At 38.1% G+C, this 21,645-nt stretch overlaps 1 protein-coding gene across 3 annotated transcripts in view; it reads left to right on the top strand.

The window, feature by feature from the left end:
* Window positions 1–21,645, top strand: part of myo6b (myosin VIb) — a 103,775-nt gene that overhangs the window by 15,239 nt on the left and 66,891 nt on the right. For all 3 annotated transcript variants that reach the window (XM_061968327.2, XM_061968326.2, XM_061968328.2), the window contains exons 2-12: window positions 2,580–2,726; window positions 12,121–12,190; window positions 12,271–12,344; window positions 12,748–12,877; window positions 14,398–14,503; window positions 14,643–14,698; window positions 14,777–14,874; window positions 14,960–15,124; window positions 17,319–17,399; window positions 20,957–21,137; window positions 21,322–21,466. In XM_061968327.2, the coding sequence (XP_061824311.1) occupies window positions 2,610–2,726; window positions 12,121–12,190; window positions 12,271–12,344; window positions 12,748–12,877; window positions 14,398–14,503; window positions 14,643–14,698; window positions 14,777–14,874; window positions 14,960–15,124; window positions 17,319–17,399; window positions 20,957–21,137; window positions 21,322–21,466 (1,223 nt within the window). In that variant the 5' untranslated portion in view covers window positions 2,580–2,609. The remainder of the gene's footprint in view (window positions 1–2,579; window positions 2,727–12,120; window positions 12,191–12,270; window positions 12,345–12,747; window positions 12,878–14,397; window positions 14,504–14,642; window positions 14,699–14,776; window positions 14,875–14,959; window positions 15,125–17,318; window positions 17,400–20,956; window positions 21,138–21,321; window positions 21,467–21,645) is intronic.

Below are 21,645 nucleotides of genomic sequence, written 5' to 3'. Positions count from 1 at the left end.
CCGTGGCCTGCTGACATCAACTCCAAAACTGGACAGATCAGCTTTCAAGAAAAGAGCGCGGATGAGGGTATGTCTACAGAATATATTAATTGATGAAAATTGGGCTGTCTGCACTCTCAAAGTGCATGTTGTTGCCAAATGTATTTCATATGCTGTAAACCTAGTTCATAGTTGTTGGTTAGAAGGCGATCGCCGAATTCGTCCTCGCTTTCTCCCGTGTCGCTGGCTGTCGTGTCGTTTTCGTCGGTTTCGCTTGCATACGGTTCAAACCAATATGGCTCAATAGCTTCAGTTTCTTCTTCAATTTCGTTTTCGCTACCTGCCTCTACACTACAACCATCCGTTTCAATACATGCGTAATCTGTTGAATCGCTTAAGCCGCTGAAATCTGAGTCTGAATCTGAGCTAATGTCGCTATATCTTGCTGTTCTTTCCGCCATGTTTGTTTGTATTCACTATGGGACGTCACAGGAAAATGGACGGGTGTTTATAACGATGGTTAAAATCAGGCACTTTGAAGCTTTTTTTAGGGATATTGCGTGATGGGTAAAATTTTGAAAAAAACTTCGAAAAATATAATAAGCCACTGGGAACTGACTTTTAATGGTTTTAACCATTCTGAAATTGTGATAATGTTCCCCTTTAAAAATAAATACATAAATAGCAGTACAAACAGCAATGCAACAGTGAAAAACAGTGTAAACTATTGGGACAGATTCAATGTCCTTTTGGTATTTTATTTCTTTGTCTTGTGACCAAAATTTTTTTCCCTGATGGCAGCAGGTTGAACAAATGCTGACCAGGGTGAGAGCTGTTTGCTAGAATTTTCTTTGCTCTGCCGAGGCAACGAGAGCAAGCAATGTACTCCAGTGAGGGCACAGGGCGGCCAATAATCTTCTACGGTGTCCTGGTCACCCTCTGCAGGCCCTTCCTCTCTGCAGAAAAGTAGGCAGCAAACCACACAGTTACGCAGTACATCAGCACTAGCGCTATGGTGACCCGATAAAAAGATACCTGCAGTTTCTCATCAAGTTGGGTCCTTCGCAGCGCACAAAAGAGGGAAGTGGAGTCTCTGCTGTGCCTTTTTGACCAGTGCTGAAGTGTTAACAGTCCATGTGAGAACTTTATTGAGGCCACAGTATCCACACATGCTCCATTTACTACAAGTGGAGCATGTTATGCTCTCTGTCTCCTAAAATCAATGACCATCCCATTGGTCTTTGTGGTGTTCAGCCTCAGGTTGTTCTTGGTGCACCACCATGCCAAAACCTTTATTTCCTCTCTATAGGTTGTTTCATCACCCTGTGATCAGGCCCACCGTTGTGGTGTCGTCGGCAAACTTTATGATGGTGTTCAAGCTATGAATTGGGACACAGTCCTACGTATATACGTATACGTATACTCGGTCATCATCGAGACCATCCTCACCTCCTCCATCACCGTGTGGTTCCCCGCCGCCACAGTCACGCCACAGGACAAGCATCGACTGCAGCGCATCGTACGTGCTGCTGGGAAGGTTATTGGCTGCAGGCTCCCATCCCTCCAGGACCTGTTCTCCTCCAGGACCAGGAGGCGTGTGGGTCGGATCACAGCTGACTCTTCTCACCCTGGACACAAACTATTCTCCCTTATCCCCTCAGGCAGGAGACTACGGTTCATTCAGACCCACATCTCCCAACATCTGAACAGTTTTTTCCCCTCGGCCATCAGACACATGAACAATAACAAGATCTGATCGCTCAGTTACAGCTCATTTTTATTACCTATTACCTATTCATATGTGTTTTATGTTGCACGATTGTACCAAGAAAAATTCCTAGTTTGTGAACCCGTTCTCAAACAATGGCAATAAAACTATTGTGATTCTGATTCTGATATAGGGCATACAGGTTGTTTTACAGAATTTAATGCAGCAATGCATTAAGCTAAGAGTCATTTTAGCCATCTACAACTGCTCTGAAACAATTTACTAATTCAGAGAATTACAAGAGAGAAAACAGCTTAGTATCTGGTTTAGATGGGTTTTTTTTGTTGATTTTGACCCAAGACCCTAATCACTTTATGTTTGGCTAAACTGGGCGCTTGGGGTAGTGGTGCAGTCACTACTGCTGGAGTCCTGAGGAGTCAAGTCAAACCAACCTCGCGTGGAAAATCCTGTCACGATTACTAAGAGAATAACAGGTTCATGGAGCAAGGAGCTAACCAATGAATAGTAGCGTCTCAAGTTTGAATTACACCATATAAAAACACACTGACACAGCCTGATGTCAACCTAATTTTATGAAAAATCAGGTGTATAAGAAAGAAAAAACATTGGAAACATTGTTCAGATAAAATATAGGCTCTTGTTTTTCTCCAAAAAAGACAAGGGAGTGGGGAAGTCATGCAAACTAAAAAGTTTTGCCAAACCAAATCTCCTCAAGCGAGTTAAAGCTTTTCTCCCTGTCGCTCACACACTCCAGTTATTAGGGGAGATTGGAATAGGAAGTTATTGTGGATGGATGGTAATAGTGATGATGAAGCCGGAGAGTGAAAGGCATTCAAAGTAACTGTGTTATTCCTGCTTTCCTTATGTTCAGTCGCAAGGCCGTGCTGACCGGAACTAAGCCATGGAGGATGGGAAGCCAGTGTGGGCCCCCCACCCCACAGACGGGTTCCAGCTGGGCACCATCATCGACATTGGAGCCGACACGCTCACCATAGAACCTTTGAGTCATAAGGGCAAGGTGAGTAATCGCACAAAAATTGTTAACTGTTTTTACAGAATGGCAGCACAAGCCATTCACTGCCTCAGCATTCAAACATTTACTTATTAAAATTAACACTGCACACTGACAGAAATATAAACGGCTAGTTCCTTCTATTATCTAAGTGAGAAAAGCGTCAACAAAACAATGTGTAATGTCTGAAACACAAGAGAGCACATGTTCAGGGGCATGAATAAACAAAGGCAAAGGCAGCAGGTGCACTGGTAATGTTGCCTACAGGAGAGCTGCTCATTAGGACATAGGCCACCTGTCTGATTTTTACAGCAAACGTAAAGCCGCATTTGTTTGTTTTTTCAAGTGGCTGGACTTAGGTTGCTTTTCTACGAGCTTTCTTTAATCAAACTAAGTACAATCTTTCTCGTCAAGTGTAAATTGAACTCAAATGCAAACTAATTTAACTCAGAAAGCAATCTAATCGCAATCTGTTTAGACTAACCAATGAACAAATCAGCTTTGTCTCTAAGCAGCGTAACGATCGACTTAAACTAACCATACAGTGTCGATTTCAAGCCCGATTTCAAGTGGACCAATTTCATTTGAATCTGGATTGGCTTGTCCAGGGTGTACCCCGCCTTCCGCCCGATTGTAGCTGAGATAGGCTCCAGCGCCCCCCGCGACCCCAAAGGGAATAAGCGGTAGAAAATGGATGCATGGATGGTTTTAAATCTCGTCTGGCATTGTTACTTTCAGTTGTGTGACTGTACAAACAATACAAGGAGTGCTTGTTAATGTTGCTAACTCCACAGTGAAATTGAAATGTTTACCCATTCATCCATCCATTTTCTATCGCTTGTCCCTCTCGGGGTCGCGGGGGTGCTCAAGCCTATCCCAGCTGCATCTATGTAAAATACCGAAGTGAGGTGGACTTTCTATCAGTCATGTAGGTGCAACCCAGAAATTAATTTACCTTCCCTAATGTTAAATTATGGCTAACTAACTGAATGTGATCACCGTAATACATATGCTATATATATGTATATATATATATATATGTTTGTTACAGACTGGATCAATCAATCAATCAATGTTTATTTGTATAGCCCTAAATCACAAGTGTCTCAAAGGGCTGCACAAGCCACAACGACATCCGCCGTACAGAGCCCACATAAGGGCAAGGAAAAACTCACCCCAGTGGGACGTTGATGTGAATGACTATGAGAAACCTTGGAGAGGACCGCATATGTGGGTAATCCCCTCCCATCTAGGGGAGACCGAAAGCAATGGATGTCGAGTGGGTCTGACATAATATTGTGAAAGTCCAGTCCATAGTGGATCCAACATATTAGTGAGAGTCCAGTCCATAGTGGATCTAACATAATAGTGAGAGTCCAGTCCATAGTGGGGCCAGCAGGAAACCAACCCGAGCGGAGACGGGTCAGCAGCGCAGAGATATCCCCAACCGATGCACAGGCGAGCGGTCCACTCCGTGTCCCGACTCTGGACAGCCAGCACTTCATCCATGGCCACCGGACCTGTGCCCCCCCCCTCCACAAGGGAGAGGGGGGCAGAGGAGAAAAGAAAAGAAACGGCAGATCAACTGGTCTAAAAAGGGGGTCTATTTAAAGGCTATAGTATAGAAATGAGTTTTAAGATGGGACTTAAATGCTTCTACTGAGGTAGCATCTCTAACTGTTACCGGGAGGGCATTCCATAGTACTGGAGCCCGAATAGAAAACGCTCTATAGCCCGCAGACTTTTTTTGGGCTCTGGGAATCACTAATAAGCCGGAGTTCTTTGAACGCAGATTTCTTGCTGGGACATATGGTACAAAACAATCGGCAAGATAGGATGGAGCTAGACCGTGTAGTATTTTATACGTAAGTAGTAAAACCTTAAAGTTACATCTTAAGTGCACAGGAAGCCAGTGCAGGTGAGCCAGTATAGGCGTAATATGATCAAACGTTCTTGTTCTTGTCAAAAGTCTAACAGCCGCATTTTGTACCAACTGTAATCTTTTAATGCTAGACATAGGGAGATCCGAAAATAATACGTTACAGTAATCGAGACGAGACGTAACATACACAAGAATAATGATCTCAACGTCACTAGTGGACAAAATGGAACGAATTTTAGCGATATTACGGAGATGAAAGAAGGCCGTTTTAGTAACACTCTTAATGTGTGACTCAAACGAGAGAGTTGTTGTCGAAGATAATACCCAGATTATTTACCGAGTCGCCTTGTGTAATTGTTTGGTTGTCAAATGTAGTGGTATTACTAAATAGATGTCTGTTTATAGCAGGACCGATAATCAGCATTTCTGTTTTCTTGGCATTGAGTTGCAAAAAGTTAGCAGGCATCCATTGTTTAATTTCATTAAGACACGCCTCCAGCTGACTACAATCCGATGTGTTGGTCAGCTTTAGGGGCATGTAGAGTTGGGTGTCATCAGCATAACAGTGAAAGCTAACACCGTATTTGCGTATGATGTCGCCTCGAAGCAGCATGTTGCTAAAGAGTGCAGAGCCAAGAACCGAACCCTGGGAAACTCCACACGTTACCTTAACATAGTCCGATGTCACATTGTTATGGGAGACGCACTGCATCCTGTCAGTAAGATAAGAGTTAAACCAAGACAAGGCTAAGTCTGACATACCAATACGTGTTTTGAATCCCCCCCAAAATAATATTATGATCGACGGTATCGAAAGCAGCGCTAAGATCAAGAAGCAGCAACATAGATGACGCACCAGAATCCATCGTTAGCAATAGATCGTTAGTCATTTTTGCGAGGGCTGTCTCCGTAGAGTGATTTGCCCTGAAACCGGATTGAAAAGGTTCACAGAGATCGTTAGACACGAAGTGTTCATTTAGCTGCTGTGCAACAATTTTTTCGAGGGTTTTCGAAATAATGGGGAGGTGGTATACCGGTCGGTAGTTTACCATGAGGTCAGGATCGAGATTAGGTCTTTTGAGCAGAGGATGAATAACCGCTTTTTTGAATGCTATGGGAACAGTGCCAGAGGAAAGTGATAAGTTTATAATATTTAGCACTGATGGACCTAATAATACAAAAAGCTCCTTGATAAGTTTCCCAGGAAGTGGGTCAAGTAAACATGTTATTTGTTTTATCCCACTTACATGCCGTAATAATTCCTCTAATGTTATTTCATCAAAAAAAGAGAGACTATTTTGGAGGGCAGTACCCGTCGTATATACAGTCGTATCTGTGTTAATAGAACCCAGTTGTAGCTGGGATGCGTTGTCTTTAATCTCCTTTCTAATGAGTTCAATTTTCTTATTGAAGAAATTTATAAAGTCATCTGCCGAGTGGGTGGAGCTACTGGGAGGAGTCCCTTGTTGGGTTAGCAATGCTACTGTACTAAACAAAAATTTAGGATCGTTTTTGTTGAGGCGGATGAGATTTAAGTAATATTTAGCTTTAGCTAAGGTAAGCATGCGTTTATAAGTTATTAAACTATCACTCCATGCTTGATGGAAAACCTCAAGTTTAGTCGCGCGCCATTTGCGATCTAGCTTTCTACATGATAATTTATGAGCTCTAGTTTCTTCTGTAAACCATACTTATTTGGTATTGCTACATGTGGTTTAGCATAAAGGGCACTTTTCGATTAATACTTTTTAAGCGGTACAATAACCATCTGGTATGTTAGAACAGTTTATCAATAACCATATGCAGTGGTACCTTAAGATACAAGCGCCACAGCTTAGTTTTTAGAGATAATTTTGGGTTATAAGTTTCCCCACTACTTATTTGTGTAGCAAATTTCACAGTGAACCTCTTAATTTCCGAACAAAAACATCCGTCTTATTTGCTAGCAATAGCTTATAGTTAGAGATCGACATACACATAGGACATAACATAGTTAAAGGGGAACATTATCACAATTTCAGAAGGGTTAAAACCATTAAAAATCAGTTCCCAGTGGCTTATTTTATTTTTCGAAGTTTTTTTCAAAATTTTACCCATCACGCAATATCCCTAAAAAAAGCTTCAAAGTGCCTGATTTTAACCATCGTTATATACACCCGTCCATTTTCCTGTGACGTCTCACAGTGATGCCAATACAAACAAACATGGCGCATAGAACAGCAAGCTACAGCGACATTAGCTCGGATTCAGACTCGGATTTCAGCGGCTTAAACGATTCAACAGATTACACATGTATTGAAACGGATGGTTGTAGTGTAGTGTAGTGCAGGTAGCGAAAACGAAATTGAAGAAGAAACTGAAGTTATTGAGCCATATCGGTTTGAACCGTATGCAAGCGAAACCGACGAAAACGACACGACAGCCAGCGACACGGGAGAAAGCGAGGACGAATTCGGCGATCGCCTTCTAACCAACGATTGGTATGGGTTTGTTTGGCATTAAAGGAAACTAACAACTATGAACTAGGTTTACAGCATATGAAATACATTTGGCAACAACATGCACTTTGAGAGTGCAGACAGCCCAGTTTTCATCAATTAATATATTCTGTAGACAAAACCTCATCCGCTCTCTTTTCCTGAAAACTGATCTGTCCAGTCCAGTTGGAAATGGATCTGCTTTGAGTGTCGCAGGATATCCACACATTCTTGCCATCTCTGTCGTAGCATAGCTTTCGTCGGTAAAGTGTGCGGAACAAACTTCCAATTTCTTGCCACTTTCACATCTTTGGGCCACTGGTGCAACTTGAATCCGTCCCTCTTCGTGTTGTTACACCCTCCGACAACACACCGACGAGGCATGATGTCTCCAAGGTACGGAAAACAGTCGAAAAAACGGAAAAGAACAGAGCTGATTTGACTCGGTGTTTGTAATGTGTTTGAGAAAATGGCGGATTGCTTCCCGATGTGACGTCACGATGTGACGTCACGTTGTGACGTCATCGCCCCGAGAGCGAATAATAGAAAGGCGTTTAATTCGCCAAAATTCACCCATTTAGAGATCGGAAATCGGTTAAAAAAATATATGGTCTTTTTCTGCAACATCAAGGTATATATTGACGCTTACATAGGTCTGGTGATAATGTTCCCCTTTAATGGCACAGTGAACCCCGTAAGATTCGACCAAACCGTCCGGTGTCTTATTCGCCAGTGAAAGTTAGAGAGCAATATAATTAGGTTTTTCAAACTTGAAATTGAAAAAAGTGAGTGGGAAGGACAGTGCTAAGAAGAAGAAGTGAATGATAGCCACTGAATGACAGAAATAAATAATTATATCGACTTGGGAAGGAGTTGGAGAGTAGCGCTACTAGTCTGCACCATACTGAAGCAAAATGAGTCGATGCTGCCAGCCAAGGACATTAAAATAATATCTAAATCAATGGACAGCAGCTCGAAGGAGATACAGAAGCTGTCCACTCTTCAAGGCTAATGATGTACATTATTATTATATTACTCCATTCAACTACTGTAGTTGTTTGTTGTATTGTTTTTATACACAATTTCTTATCTAAAAGTGTATTATTATTTTTTAAAAGACATGTGAAATAGTTGTTGTTTTGTGGAGGCCAAGCACCGATTAAATACACATCAATGGGCGACCTTGTTTCACGATACGAATTTTTCGAGGTACTAGGTGTGTCACAGAACTGATTTAACTCGGATCCCAAGGTACCACTGTATACTGTTTCATCCTGAGAATTATGACATGTGGTGTTTTTAGCGTTAGCATTTTGAATCAATAGACAGCCGTAGCAATGTTTTCTCCTGGACTATTTTTTTTCTGTTGACAACAATAATGTCTGCAATCAGCACTTGAAGGACTTAAGGGGAACAGCAACAACTCAAACACCAATGAGTGTGAACAGCCACGTTGTGGCTTTCAGTCAACCTTGTACAGTTTAAGCACTTCCATCGTTAGTTTTGACTTTTCGTAACACGCTGTTAACTTGTACACAATCGGATGTGACAACACGTCTAAAATCATACAATCTAGTGATTTTCAAGTACCAATTTTTCACTGGAAAAAAAACTTAAATTGTTTACCAATAGACTGCATTATATTAAAAATGTGTTCCCACTGAATGCTCCTTAATGACTTGGCATATTTTTTCTTTAATGAGCACCACACTCTCTTGCAATGGCCATGAACTTGCGCATCAGTTCATCCTAACCCTGTCCCCATTCATTGAGGAAATGAAAGGCCCATCGAGTGTTGTTTTATTGTTTTTATTGCATTGCTGAGCTCATTAGCAGCTCCGTTCAGTACACAACCCTCAGCCTGACCGCCGCTTCTTTGTCAGTTTTATTACTTGGACATTTGTCATGCGGTTGTTATCGTGGCCGGTTTAGGCCAAGATAGTGCCGACAGCACACGGAGCACATTCTGTTTATGTTTCCAGTTTGTGATAATAAAGCATGCCTCATTTCATATAGTCAGAAAAGCTGTGTATTAAACAGAACCTGGTAAAACTTTTTTATTAAGCTTATGTTGATCCTTACATTGTCGTTGCTTTTTGTTCGACTTCTTTGTTATATTAGACGCAACATCAGTGCATTTACTCCAACTGTCTAATTACTTAGTTTGGAGTCCTGCTTACTTTAATAATGCAGCAACTTGTTTGGTTCCCACAGGACCACCATCATTTCGCTCAGTCAGTCAGTCAGGTGTGCTCGGATCCTGTTGCGATTGGTGCCAAATTATTCATCATCTTGCCATGTCTGCCCTTGTTTTTCTCACAGCTGGCTTGTTCCATTTAGTTTGTTTCCATTAACGTTGCACAAGAGAGTGACAACATCAGTCACTAATTTAGCCTGGAATGACAAATAAACACAATTAATGTGATATTAAAGCATGATGAATGATTCATGTTTATGCATGCTTAACCTACCTTTTCATGATGTTTAATTGATCTCTATTTTTCACAGCCCTAATGATGCTCTCATTGTTAGCTCCTCTAAAAACAACTAGACCATTCTAAGCCTTGATTAACTTTGGGGGAATTATACCATTTTCCAATTAAGCAGAATATTGTTTTTTAGATTAAATACATTTTAGATATCGACAGTGTTTGCATATCATTATCTTTTTGGCACAACAACCAAAGTCACCAACTTTTAAGTGTTACTGGTTGACTTCTGAGACGTATTTTGTAATGGAAAACATCATCATTAATTTTGAGGTTAAAATAATTGAATAGGACCGATAATGATTTGAATCTACATTTGAAACACTTCCTTGCGGTTTGGATTATATATTTTGCATTTGCTTTGGTGTAAATAATGGATACATTTTGCACCATAATCTCATTTATAACCAAGTTTCTGCTTAGTATGTCTGCAAGATCTTCGTTTGTGGAGGTGTTCCCAGATTGCAAATGAAACATGCCCCACCCTGTTCAAAAGTATCATGATTTATCTTTTTAAAATGTACAGTGTTTAAATATATATCTTGGTTATGGTTATTATGGATATGGTGTCAGTTTATTTTGAACATGCATACAATTACAATGTAATACATCACATATTTCCAGTTTTTCATTACAGCATGTCCGAAAAGGAGTAAGAGGAAGCAGAGTTTATACAATCAAATCCCTTTTCGTATCATAGCAATTTTTAACACATTTGTTTGTACTCAAACACCATCGTGAATAAATACATGAATAAATAAATGAATGAACAGACAATGAGTAAGTAAATAATTATTAAATACATGAATAAACAATGAATAAAGTTCTCATGAATAAATTCATTATTTCATTATTATGAGATGAATAAAATTATATAATTTTTTGATAAGTCAATATGTTTATAAAGCTGATTCTTCTTTGTGCTCTGTAAACACTTATTTTGAATAGTTTCTTAAACTGTTTTATTTCTTTGCTTGACCCATTCCATAATTTAATTCCACAAATCAATATGCTAAGAGTCTTAAGTTTTGTACGGCGTACAAGATGTTTTACATGTTTTAAACTGGATTTTTCTCTAAAGTTATATTTCTCCTCTTTTTTTGAGAAGAATTGTTTTGTGTAGCAGGTTATAATTTTCTTTGTACATAATTTTAGCTGTTTGCAAATGCACCAAGTCACTTATTTTCAATATAATTTGTATTAAATAAATAAAGGGTTTGAGTGTTCTCGATAGCCAACATAGTGTATTACTACTCTGCAAGACGGCTCGTGAATGAAGTGTACTTTTGTGATTATTTTCCCATGTTCCTACACAATAACTCAGATATAGTAACACTAGCAAGCAGTAGAGAATGGAGTGATCTTTGGTCCAGAACATATTTAGCTTAATTTATTATTGACATATGTATTGCCACTTTATGTTGTACATTTTTTACATGAGATTTCCGGTTCATTTTATCATCTATTATTACACCCAAACATTTGATTTCTTGAACCCTTTCAAAGTATACTCTGTCCATTTGTATTTATGTTTGACGTTCTCTTTTATTGTTATTAAATAGCATTATTTTATTTTACAGATATTCAAGGAGAGTCAGTTTAATTTATTAATTTCTTCTGTTATGATTTGTATTAGCTTATGTGTGTTCTCTTCTGAACAAAACACAGTCGTGTCTGACTATCTTACTAACTTTAAGTCATTTGTAACTTTACAAATGTTGTTTATCTTGAAGACGAACGTCAACGTTATTTTTTTCTAGACACGGTCGAAAATAAATATTTTATAGAGTCACCAGGTCACACAACATTAAATACAGAGCTGCATAAGAAAAACTTGCTTTAATCAGCATTTATGTCAATGCATGTTGCACATCAGTGTTATTGTGCACATGCCAAGATTGGATGAAAATAATACTTTATCCTGCTTTGTGAAGTGAAGTAAAGTGAATTATATTTATATAGCGCATTTTCTATAGAGACTCAAAGCGCTTTACATTGTGAAACCCATTATCTACATCTTTAAACTACATTTAAACCAGTGTGGGTGGCACTGGGAGCAAGGTGGGTAAAGTGTCTTGCTCAGAACACAACGGCAGTGATTAGGATGGAAGCTTGAATCAAACCTGGAACCCTCAACTTGCTGACAGGGCCGCTCTACCATCTGAGCCACGCCACATGTGGCATTTATTTAACACCACTATTCAACATTATAACATTTATTAGTCAGAAAAGATGAAAATCATAATTTTCTTTAAAGTCTGTAACAGGAACTTTTACTTGCATCCTCTTTTGAGGCCTTTTTTCTCATAAAATGTTGGTTGAACTCAACAAATTGACATGTGTAGATTTCAAATGTAGGTAAAGAATTACATTATTTTTCATTAACACTTTTTGACAGTTAAACACAATATAACTAATACCATGTTATCTGTACTTGATTCATTCTGTACAACAAGTAGTGCACTTATTTTTGCCTCAAAAACCCCACAGATAAAGCAATAAATAAGTGATCCCACCCAATTAATGAATTGTTCTGCCCATTTCTAAAACAGACTTTTCTTGCGCCGATGAGTCAAGTGTTCCCAGCAGAAGACGACGTCAACAAACATGTTGAAGACAACTGTGAGTTCACTTCTATTTCATCCCTCACTGCTTATCCAAATTTTTTTTTAGAAGTAATCTTACTTGTTTTGTCTTTTCAGGCTCCCTTATGTATTTGAATGAAGCCACTCTCCTCAACAACGTCAAAGTGCGATACAATAAGGAACACATATATGTATGTCTTTTCCTCCAATAACTCATACCTACTAAAGCATCATTAAAATATAGATGCTGTGTGAGCTCCCAGCTGCTGCCCAACATTAGCATTACAAGAGAACGGTGTAGGTTATAAGGTAGAGGGATAGATGATTCCTTTCGTTCCCCACGTAAGGGAGAAGGACCAGGTGGTAAAGAGGGAAAGGCGGTAAAGTTCGGAGAGTGAGTGTCAAACGCTATCTCGATCCTCACTTAGGAAATGAGCGGCAGGTGGTAAATGGGAAAATAAAGACAGGGAAACAACTAAAACTGTGTTCCCACAGCTTTCATGGGCTTTTTTAGCATAATGTTTTATCCTGCTGTAAAGTTTGAATAGTTTATATTTAAAATACTGTGATCTTACTTTGAATGTTTTTTTACAGAATTTTGTGGCCAATATATTGATTGCTGTAAATCCTTACTACGACATCCCCAAACTATATGGGCCTGATGCCATCAAGTCATACCAGGGGAAATCACTGGGGACTCTGCCCCCTCACGTCTATGCAATAGGTGAGAGAATGGGTCACAAAAATGCAAAAACAACATAAAAACATTGTATTAATAGTTAAAAGTTGGAATATCAATGGCAATATACAGTGGTACTCCGGCATACACGTTTAATTGGATTAATGGTGCAGCTCGTACCTTGAAATTATTGTATTGCGAAACAGTGAATTAATTGAAATAATCTTGCCTCTCCAAGACACCACAATTTCAACACGCAACATGTTTTTTGAAAAAAAGCAGCAACTAACTTTTAGGTAAGACATTTTGTATCAAAACCAATACAATAGAATGTACTACAAACAACTTGAGTAGTTTAGTGAAGTAATGTAACAATAATATACAACAATTATCTTGGAGAGCATACTTCTACAGTATCTCCTTCAAGCTGCTTTTCCGTCAAATATACCATAAGCAGCTTCTCCATATTTTCATGGATAAATGTCCGCCGTTTCGAATAAGTTTAACATCCTTGGTTGTTGTTCATAACTCATCCTGCTTTGTTATGGTGCAGACTAGATCCAACTGCTTCACCAAGTCTTTTTCTCAGCACTGTCCTTAATACTCCCTTTCTTCGTTTCGATGTTTGGAAAAACTATAAGCTAATCCGAATGAGTAAAACACGGGATGGTTTAGTCGGATCTTACAGGATTCACTGTGGCATTTGTTATGCCAACTAATAGCGGGGAGGCTCGTAACCCGAATTTTATTTTGCAATCTAAATCTTAACAATTAGTCAAACGACAGCTTGTAACCCCAGAACTCATAAGCTCTGGCACTCCTATTTTGAGGTATAAATGTACTAATATGTGGGATAATACTAATTATAACCAGGAATGTATGTACCTAAACCACAAAGAAGACTGTTTTTTAACAAATTTGAAAAGTCATTTGAATAACGTAATTTATTAACATCTATATTGATTTGGAGTGCATGAGAAAGTAAAAAGGAAAATGTGGTTTTCTTTAACCACATGGTCATTTAAGTCCTGTGTGTTGCGCAACATGGCAACAATAGAACTAATGCTGTAATAGCGAAAATAAGCAACCGTCTTAGCCAGTATCACCTAACACAAGAAAGTTGTCTACAGCCACAGCTGTTAATGCCAATGTCAGAAATTATGGTCAAAAACATCGGCATTAACCAATGTTGTACCACCATAATGGCGCTAAATTGCTTTTGGAGACCACGCACAAGGCAACTTTAGGAGATGTAACGATTAATTGAATTGCGGCATTCGTTTATGTATTGTCAGCAGTAGTAGTACGATATTATGTTTTTTATTAATAGAGATGTCTTCAGGAGTCTCAATATGCTTCGCATGGTTTAGGGTTCAAAATAGAATGATAGAAAGATATTTAACGTAAAGAACACTGAAAAATCCATGCCATTTTGTAGAAATGTAATCAATAAACCACACAGTTCAGTGACAAACAAAACATGAACTCTATAACTATTTATTGTTGTTTACACAGCTTCATACTGTAATGAGTGTTGTGTTGTTCATTGTTGTTGTTTGGTTTAGCTGACAAAGCTTACAGGGACATGAAGGTTCTAAGAATGAGTCAGTCCATCATAGTTTCTGGTGAATCTGGTGCTGGCAAAACTGAAAACACCAAGTTTGTTCTCAGGTAGGAACCTTGAAGAGGCCGTTATTCATTCTCATTCACTCATGCTTACTGTCCTTAATGTCCTGTTCATCCTGTCTGCGTTGTCTTTCATTTTGCATTTTAATGGTTTTGTCACCTTAATCACATCTCCATCCTGTAGATATTTGACCACAACTTATGGGAGTGGTCAGGATATTGATGAGAGAATTGTTGAAGGTAATACAAATGTATCAATAAAGTAAATACAGCACTGAGGCACAGTGTGAACCGTTTGTGTATCTTTTTTTCATTCAGCAAATCCTCTTCTGGAGGCATTTGGAAATGCTAAGACAGTCCGAAATAACAACAGCAGTCGCTTTGGGAAGTTTGTGGAAATCCACTTCAATGAGAAGGTGACAGATGATTAGATGGTCTTGTTCAGGCTACAATTCTGTGATTTTTTTTTTGTAATGGCTTATTCTACACTTGTGTTTTCAGAATGCAGTTGTGGGAGGATTTGTCTCCCATTATTTGTTGGAGAAGTCGAGGATTTGTATGCAAAGTAACGACGAGAGGAACTACCACATCTTCTACAGGCTGTGTGCTGGAGCATCTGAGGACATCAAGAAGAAACTGCACCTTGACTCTCCTGACCGCTTTAGAGTTAGTGCATTTATAATTTTTTGCTTATTTATTAACCAGGAAAATATTAATACAGCAATTAAATTATAATTATTACAGTAATTACAGTACAGTAATTAATTCTTAATTTAATTAAATTGCATTTAAATTAAATAACAACTTAATAACTATAAAAAAATTGACTATTTAATAATAATAATTAGATTATGATTGCGTTATTTTATTAATAATAAATAATCATTTAAATATAATTTTTTTTATAATGCATTCACAACAACGAAAAATAATAGTTCTAATTGTATGTTTCTGAGAGTTTTGCATTATGCACTCTTTAAAATAACAAATAATAATACAAATAATATTTAAGTAAATAAATAATAATACAAATAATATTTATTTATAAGGAAAAGCATGTATGCGAATAAACGTGAATGCTTATGTGAAAAACATGTAAAAACTGTAAAATGTATGACTTTATTTCGGCAAAATTCCTACTTTTTTCTCATAATGTATTGACATTTTTAACATTGTAAACATGTATTTACACATAGTACACACTACAACCTTATTCCTGCAAAATTACAACTTTATCTTATATTACATATAACAAATATTACACATTTTTAATCGAAAATTACTAGGGATGTTACGGGATTATAAATAAAGTCTTCTCATTAATACAGTGACGTATCAAACGACATCGCCTAGAATACTTTGTGCAACGTGGGACCGGCAAGGTGGGGGCGTTGAACGCCGTATGCATGAAGTGTGTTGTACTCGCCGTAGATAAAATTATTATTTTAATTTTATTTTTTTGCCCAGGCCAAAACCTGACCTATTTGGCAGAGGTAAGAAAGTCTGAGTTCTGCAAAGCGAAGCGCGTCACTTTCGTATCGGGTGTTTCCAAGGCGGCACAGAGCCAGCCGAAATCACCCCCAAAAAATGTTCAACACGGGAAATACGAGTAAACTAAAAAGCTACTTTATACATCCTCAATCTATCCATCTATTTTTCTACCGCTTGTTTCTCACTGGGGTGCTGGAGCCTATTCCAGTTACACTCCAGCAGAAAGCAGGGCTGGACAAGTTCCCACCTCATAAACGGTCACACTGAAAAGATATTTGAAGCAAACGAAGCCAAACATCAGTTTGTGCGGTATTTACATTATTAAAAGTTATATTGTCAGTTTACTTTTCTGAGAAACAACATTTTCCAGACAGATAAAAACAAATTACCGCTGGAGAAGACACTGCTTCCCATAATGTAAAAGTTGAAAGACACTAAAGTTAACATTATTATTTTACACTTGTTATACTGGATGTTTACATTGTTACTTTAAAGACATCAGCTGTAAGTTATTCTTTTAAATATTTGCTTGATACAGTAGATGTTCCTACACATTTATTTGCACTTAGAAATACTTGTTAATAGTAATAAATATGACTTACCATTGTGTTTGTGTTCAATTACAGTAACTGTGTTTATCCTAAAAATTGCTGACACCTCATTTTACAAACTATGACATTTTTACCAAGCTTTTTTTTGGACATATACCGCAATAATATCGTACCAGGGCCTCAATAACATGATAATATCGTATTGTGAGATTTGATACCGTTCCATCCCTAAAAATTACAACTTCTCAAATTAAATTTTCCACACAATATTGAATCTATAGTTCTGTATGGCAGCTTTTTTTGCTATAAAAATGTGACTTTTCATGTTAAATATTTATTTCCCACATTACACCTTTTTTTACTATTAATCGTTATGCTAATTTATGAACTTATTGTTCTAATTATGCATTTATTTTCATAGTTTTTTACTTATTCATTCTAGTTGAAGTTGGTGTCAGTTCAGTAAAAGACCACTAGATGTCAGACTAGCACATTTTTTGTGACATGCAGTCCTTCTCATTTAAGTCATTCAATAATCAGCTCAAGGGGTGCATACTCCATGGATGATAAATATTTTCATTAACCAGATAACATACACACTGAAAAGGAACACCACAACAACTTATGATATTTACAAGGCTGTCATTAAATCAGGTCCCTTCAGTGGCAGCAAAATCAACAAAGACAATTCCTGTCAGCAAATAAGACAATATTAAGAGACAAGAGTCTTTCATGGGGTGACAGGCAATACAAAAATATCCCTTGGGTTTCCTGCCAATACTGAAATGCTTGTTGATTTTTTTCTTTTTGTGTTGCAGTATTTGAACCGAGGGTGCACCCGATACTTTGCAAGCACAGACTCTGATAAGCAAATCATGCAGAACCGCAAGAGTCCTGAGGTAAAAGCAGTTTCTCTTTCTTTCCATCGGAGTACTTTGTTAAAGTGTTTTCAATCAATGATTGTTGCTGTTTGCTGAAAGCAAGAAAATATATATATTTTGGCTTTGTATTCCAAGATGTTCATGCCACACTATGTGATGCATGATGCAACAAGATAGAACATAAGCCGTGCTTTGCTGATTGTGCAACAAAGCCTGCAGCATATGTACAGTATAATTGATATAATGCAACAATTAAAAACACCAGCATGCCGTGTTGCTCTCTACGGGACCAATTAGGAGTGCAGCCCAGAGTGGGTATTTAATGCCTAAGAGAGTTTTAAGAATAATTTGGTAAGAAGAGTGATCAACAAAATGATTAATGCGTCCAGTTATGAAATTTATAATGAATGGTACTTATCCAGGTTGATCGCTCATCACGGATGGGCACAATATTCCACTACTGACTATTAAGAATTCTGCCATGTCAGTGAGGCAAAATAGAGCACAGAGATGCTGTTAATTCAGTCTCAACTAGTTTGCTGTCTAAAGAAATAAACAGCCGGACACAAGCAATGGGAAGTCAGCCCTCATTTTACTCGCATTTGTGACTAAAAATAGGTTGTGCGAGTATTGAAAAAAAAAAAGTAGCACAGATGCAAATACAGATTTTAACCTTCTAAATAGCATTTTGCTCCTAAAATAAATCAAACGAAATGTTATCAAACTCTAGTAAAATGTTTGTGCATCTGTATAGCATGTTTGAAATAAACTTAAATCATACCCAAATGGACAAGTGATTGACGCGGAAGTGTCACTGATCATTCTATGCGTGCTGAAAAGCTGTGTGTTTCTTCCTCCTCCTCCATGCACAGAGTGGATTGAGCCTGGAGCCTCGCTCCTCCTAGCTCACACACTTCAGTCTTCCAACAAGGTCTTAGTTGGAGGAACTGGTCAGTAAAAGTCGTTTTGCACTGCGTGCTAGTAATTACAAGGGTCGGAGGGAATATTGAACAACAAATCAATCATTGAAGTGACAAACTTGTTATTCAAACAATACTCCGTTTGAATAACATGGAAGCACATTCAATCTATGTATTAAGCAGAGGTAACACAAACCAATGAAAGATTCAAAAGAGCTGCCATCAGAGCTGACAAAATGCCGCTGCTAGCCTGCTAAGCTAACAAAAACAGCTCAAGTTAAAAGGCCTGTGAGAGCGTGGACTGGCTGACGTCGCATGTCACTAGGCAACAGGCACCACCTTTTAAAGAAACACACATAGATGCACTTACTGCTCTCAAATGACACTTGTTATGCCATATATTTGAAGTTTTTTTTTTTTAAGTAATGCACTAATTACTTTCCCTAGTAATTAATAACATTTATTAAGGAGTAATTCCGTTTGTAATTCAATTACTTTTTTGGTAAAGTAACGAGTAACTATAATTAAATACTTTTAAGTAATTTTCAGAACACAGCCTGTCACACAGCATCATGAAGCAGTTTACAGGTTGGTGTTCCTGGCTAAAATGTGTCCTCTAATAATGTTTACTTATATATTAAAGGTCAATTATTTTCATGTTACTGCTGACGTTTAAATATGTCCTCTTAAACCAGGGCACTTTATTTCACATTTTGTTCCTTTGTCAAAACACCTCTTAAATTGGGATTCTATTATGCAAAATCTATTTTTCTTACTTGTTGGTACCTCTTTTTGTGATCCCCATCAGTGCCAAAAATCTAAAATCAAGGCATAGTGGTGATATTAAGTTACGTCAACGGATATTTTAATTTATGGGTTAGTTTATAGGCTAGACCAGTGTTTTTCAACCACTGTGCCGCGGCCTAGTGTGCCGTGGGAGATGATCTCATTTCACCGATTTGGGGTAAAAAATATTTTTTGCAAACCAGTAATTATAGTCTGTAAATTATGTGTTGTTGTTGAGTGTTAAAGCTGTCTAGAGCTCGGCAGAGTAACCGTGTAATACTCTTCCATATCAGTAGGTGGCAGCAGGTAGCTAATTGCTTTGTAGATGTCGGAAACAGCGGGAGGCAGTGTGCAGGTAAAAGGGTGTCTAATGCTTAAACCAAAAATAAACAAAAGGTGAGTGCCCCTAAAAAAAGGCATTGAAGCTTAGGGAAGGCTATGCAGAACGAAACTAAAACTGAACTGGCTACAAAGTAAACAAAAACAGAATGCTGGACGACAGCAAAGACTTACTGTGGAGCAAAGATGGCGTCCACTATGTACATCCGAACATGACATGACAATCGACAATGTCCCCACGAAGAAGGATAAAAACAAAGTAGATGCGGGAAATATCGCTCAAAGGAAGACTTGAAACTGCTCCAGGAAAATACCAAAAAAAGAGAAAAAGCCACCAAAATTGGAGCGCAAGACAAGAACTAAAATACTACACACAGGAAAACAGCAAAAAACTCCAAATAAGTCACGGCGTGATGTGACAGGTGGTGACAGCACACTTACTTTGAGACAAGAGCTATATTGATGCATGGTTGGTTATGGTTTAAATTCATATCCAACAATTGCGACGACTTTTTACTGTCAACTGAGTTTCGTTGTTTAATGATTTCTACTGGTGGTGTGCCTGCGGATTTTGTCAACACAAAAAATGTGCCTTCGCTCAAAAAAGGTTGAAAATCACTGGGCTAGACTATATCGGGATATAAGTTTTGATCCATATCGCCCAGCCAGTTTAGGGATGTTCTCTGTGTTTTAATTGAGCGTTACAGTGGGCCTTATGATGGCATTGTGTTTATATGTATGAGTGCATCTGTGTACGTTGTTTGAGTGTTAATAATAAAATTGTGATGTTTAAGACATTTCATATTGCTCCGAAATTTTTTCCGTGCTACTCATTTTTTTCATTTAGTAGTACGGGGGCTACTAGTGAAAAAGCTAAGTGTACAGCCCTGGAAGTATCGCTACGATCTACAAAGACGTCAGCAGCATTACTTGCTTATTAAACCATGGCCATGGAAATAAGGGTTCAAAACAATCAGAGGGAGTGATTATCCCATATTAAGAGATAATTGATTCATTGAATGATCATTTTCCTCAGGAAGTCCAATGTCCATTTCAACAGTGTGAAGAAGGTTTGCCATTACATGTTAATTTTATTTCACAATGTAAATCTGATAACTGTTTATTTATCTGCTCTACCTCATATTTGTGATATAAAAGGACAATAAGGTAAACTACATTTTTTATTTTGAGTGATTATTTCTCTTCATGTTTGGCCCTGCTGCTGTTTGAATTGCAAACTGCATGCTATGTCTTGGTGCTGAGTGGTGTTTACGCAGCTATTTGTTGTTTGATTGTTTCACTTTTCAAATAGGAATAGTTTAAATAAGGTATGCGTTGACAGCAATGAGGTAAAGGACGGCATGCCTCTTAATCTTGAATTATGTATGTCTCTATTTAGTTTACAAACTAGAAGTCTAGAAGGGTGAGTGTTTTCTGCTGGTGGAGGCTGTTTGTTTAATAAACGAATAATAAACGAATAAGACACTCCTCATACAATTTATGATTTATATTCACTTGTGCTATCTGCAGCACGTGAAGGTGGGCGCGCTGAAGGACCCTCGTCTTGATGACCAGGGCGACTTTAACAGGATGTGCATGGCCATGAAGAAGATTGGCCTGGATGACGCGGAGAAACTGGACCTCTTCAGAGTGGTCGCTGGCGTTCTGCACCTGGGCAACATCGACTTTGAGGAAACGGGGAGTAGCTCAGGTTGGATGAATTCAGTTTGTTTTAAATAAGTCAATATTTAAAATATTAATGCATTTTATTTGTACTTTCTTTTACATTTTTATTGAGTCTAAAATTTGATTTTGATTATCATATTGAGAGAAATCAACAAATATTTCCCGTATTGTATTTTGGGGATTATTAAAGTGGAGGTATGTGTTTGTAGGTGGCTGTGTTCTGAAGAATCAGTCCAGACAGACCCTGGAGTACTGTGCCGACTTGCTGGGTCTGGATCAAGATGACTTGAAAGTCAGTCTCACAACGAGGGTCATGCTCACGACAGCAGGGGGCGCCAAAGGAACGGTTATAAAGTAAGAACCCCTTTGAGTCTGCCACTTAATTTGAAAACACATTCATGTCAAATGTGCTAAAGACAGTTAGTCCTTTATAGATCTGAAAACATGTTGAGTTAATTTAAAGTTAAAGCAAAACTGTAAGCACATATTGATAAAGTTTAAGCACTTTGTCAATGTGTGGAGTCAGGTTTAAG

Source organism: Nerophis lumbriciformis, linkage group LG08 (genome assembly GCF_033978685.3).
Source record: "Nerophis lumbriciformis linkage group LG08, RoL_Nlum_v2.1, whole genome shotgun sequence".
Lineage (NCBI taxonomy): Eukaryota > Metazoa > Chordata > Actinopteri > Syngnathiformes > Syngnathidae > Nerophis > Nerophis lumbriciformis.
Note: the sequence above shows the minus strand (reverse complement) of the source record. Positions and strands in the feature narration are given on the sequence as shown.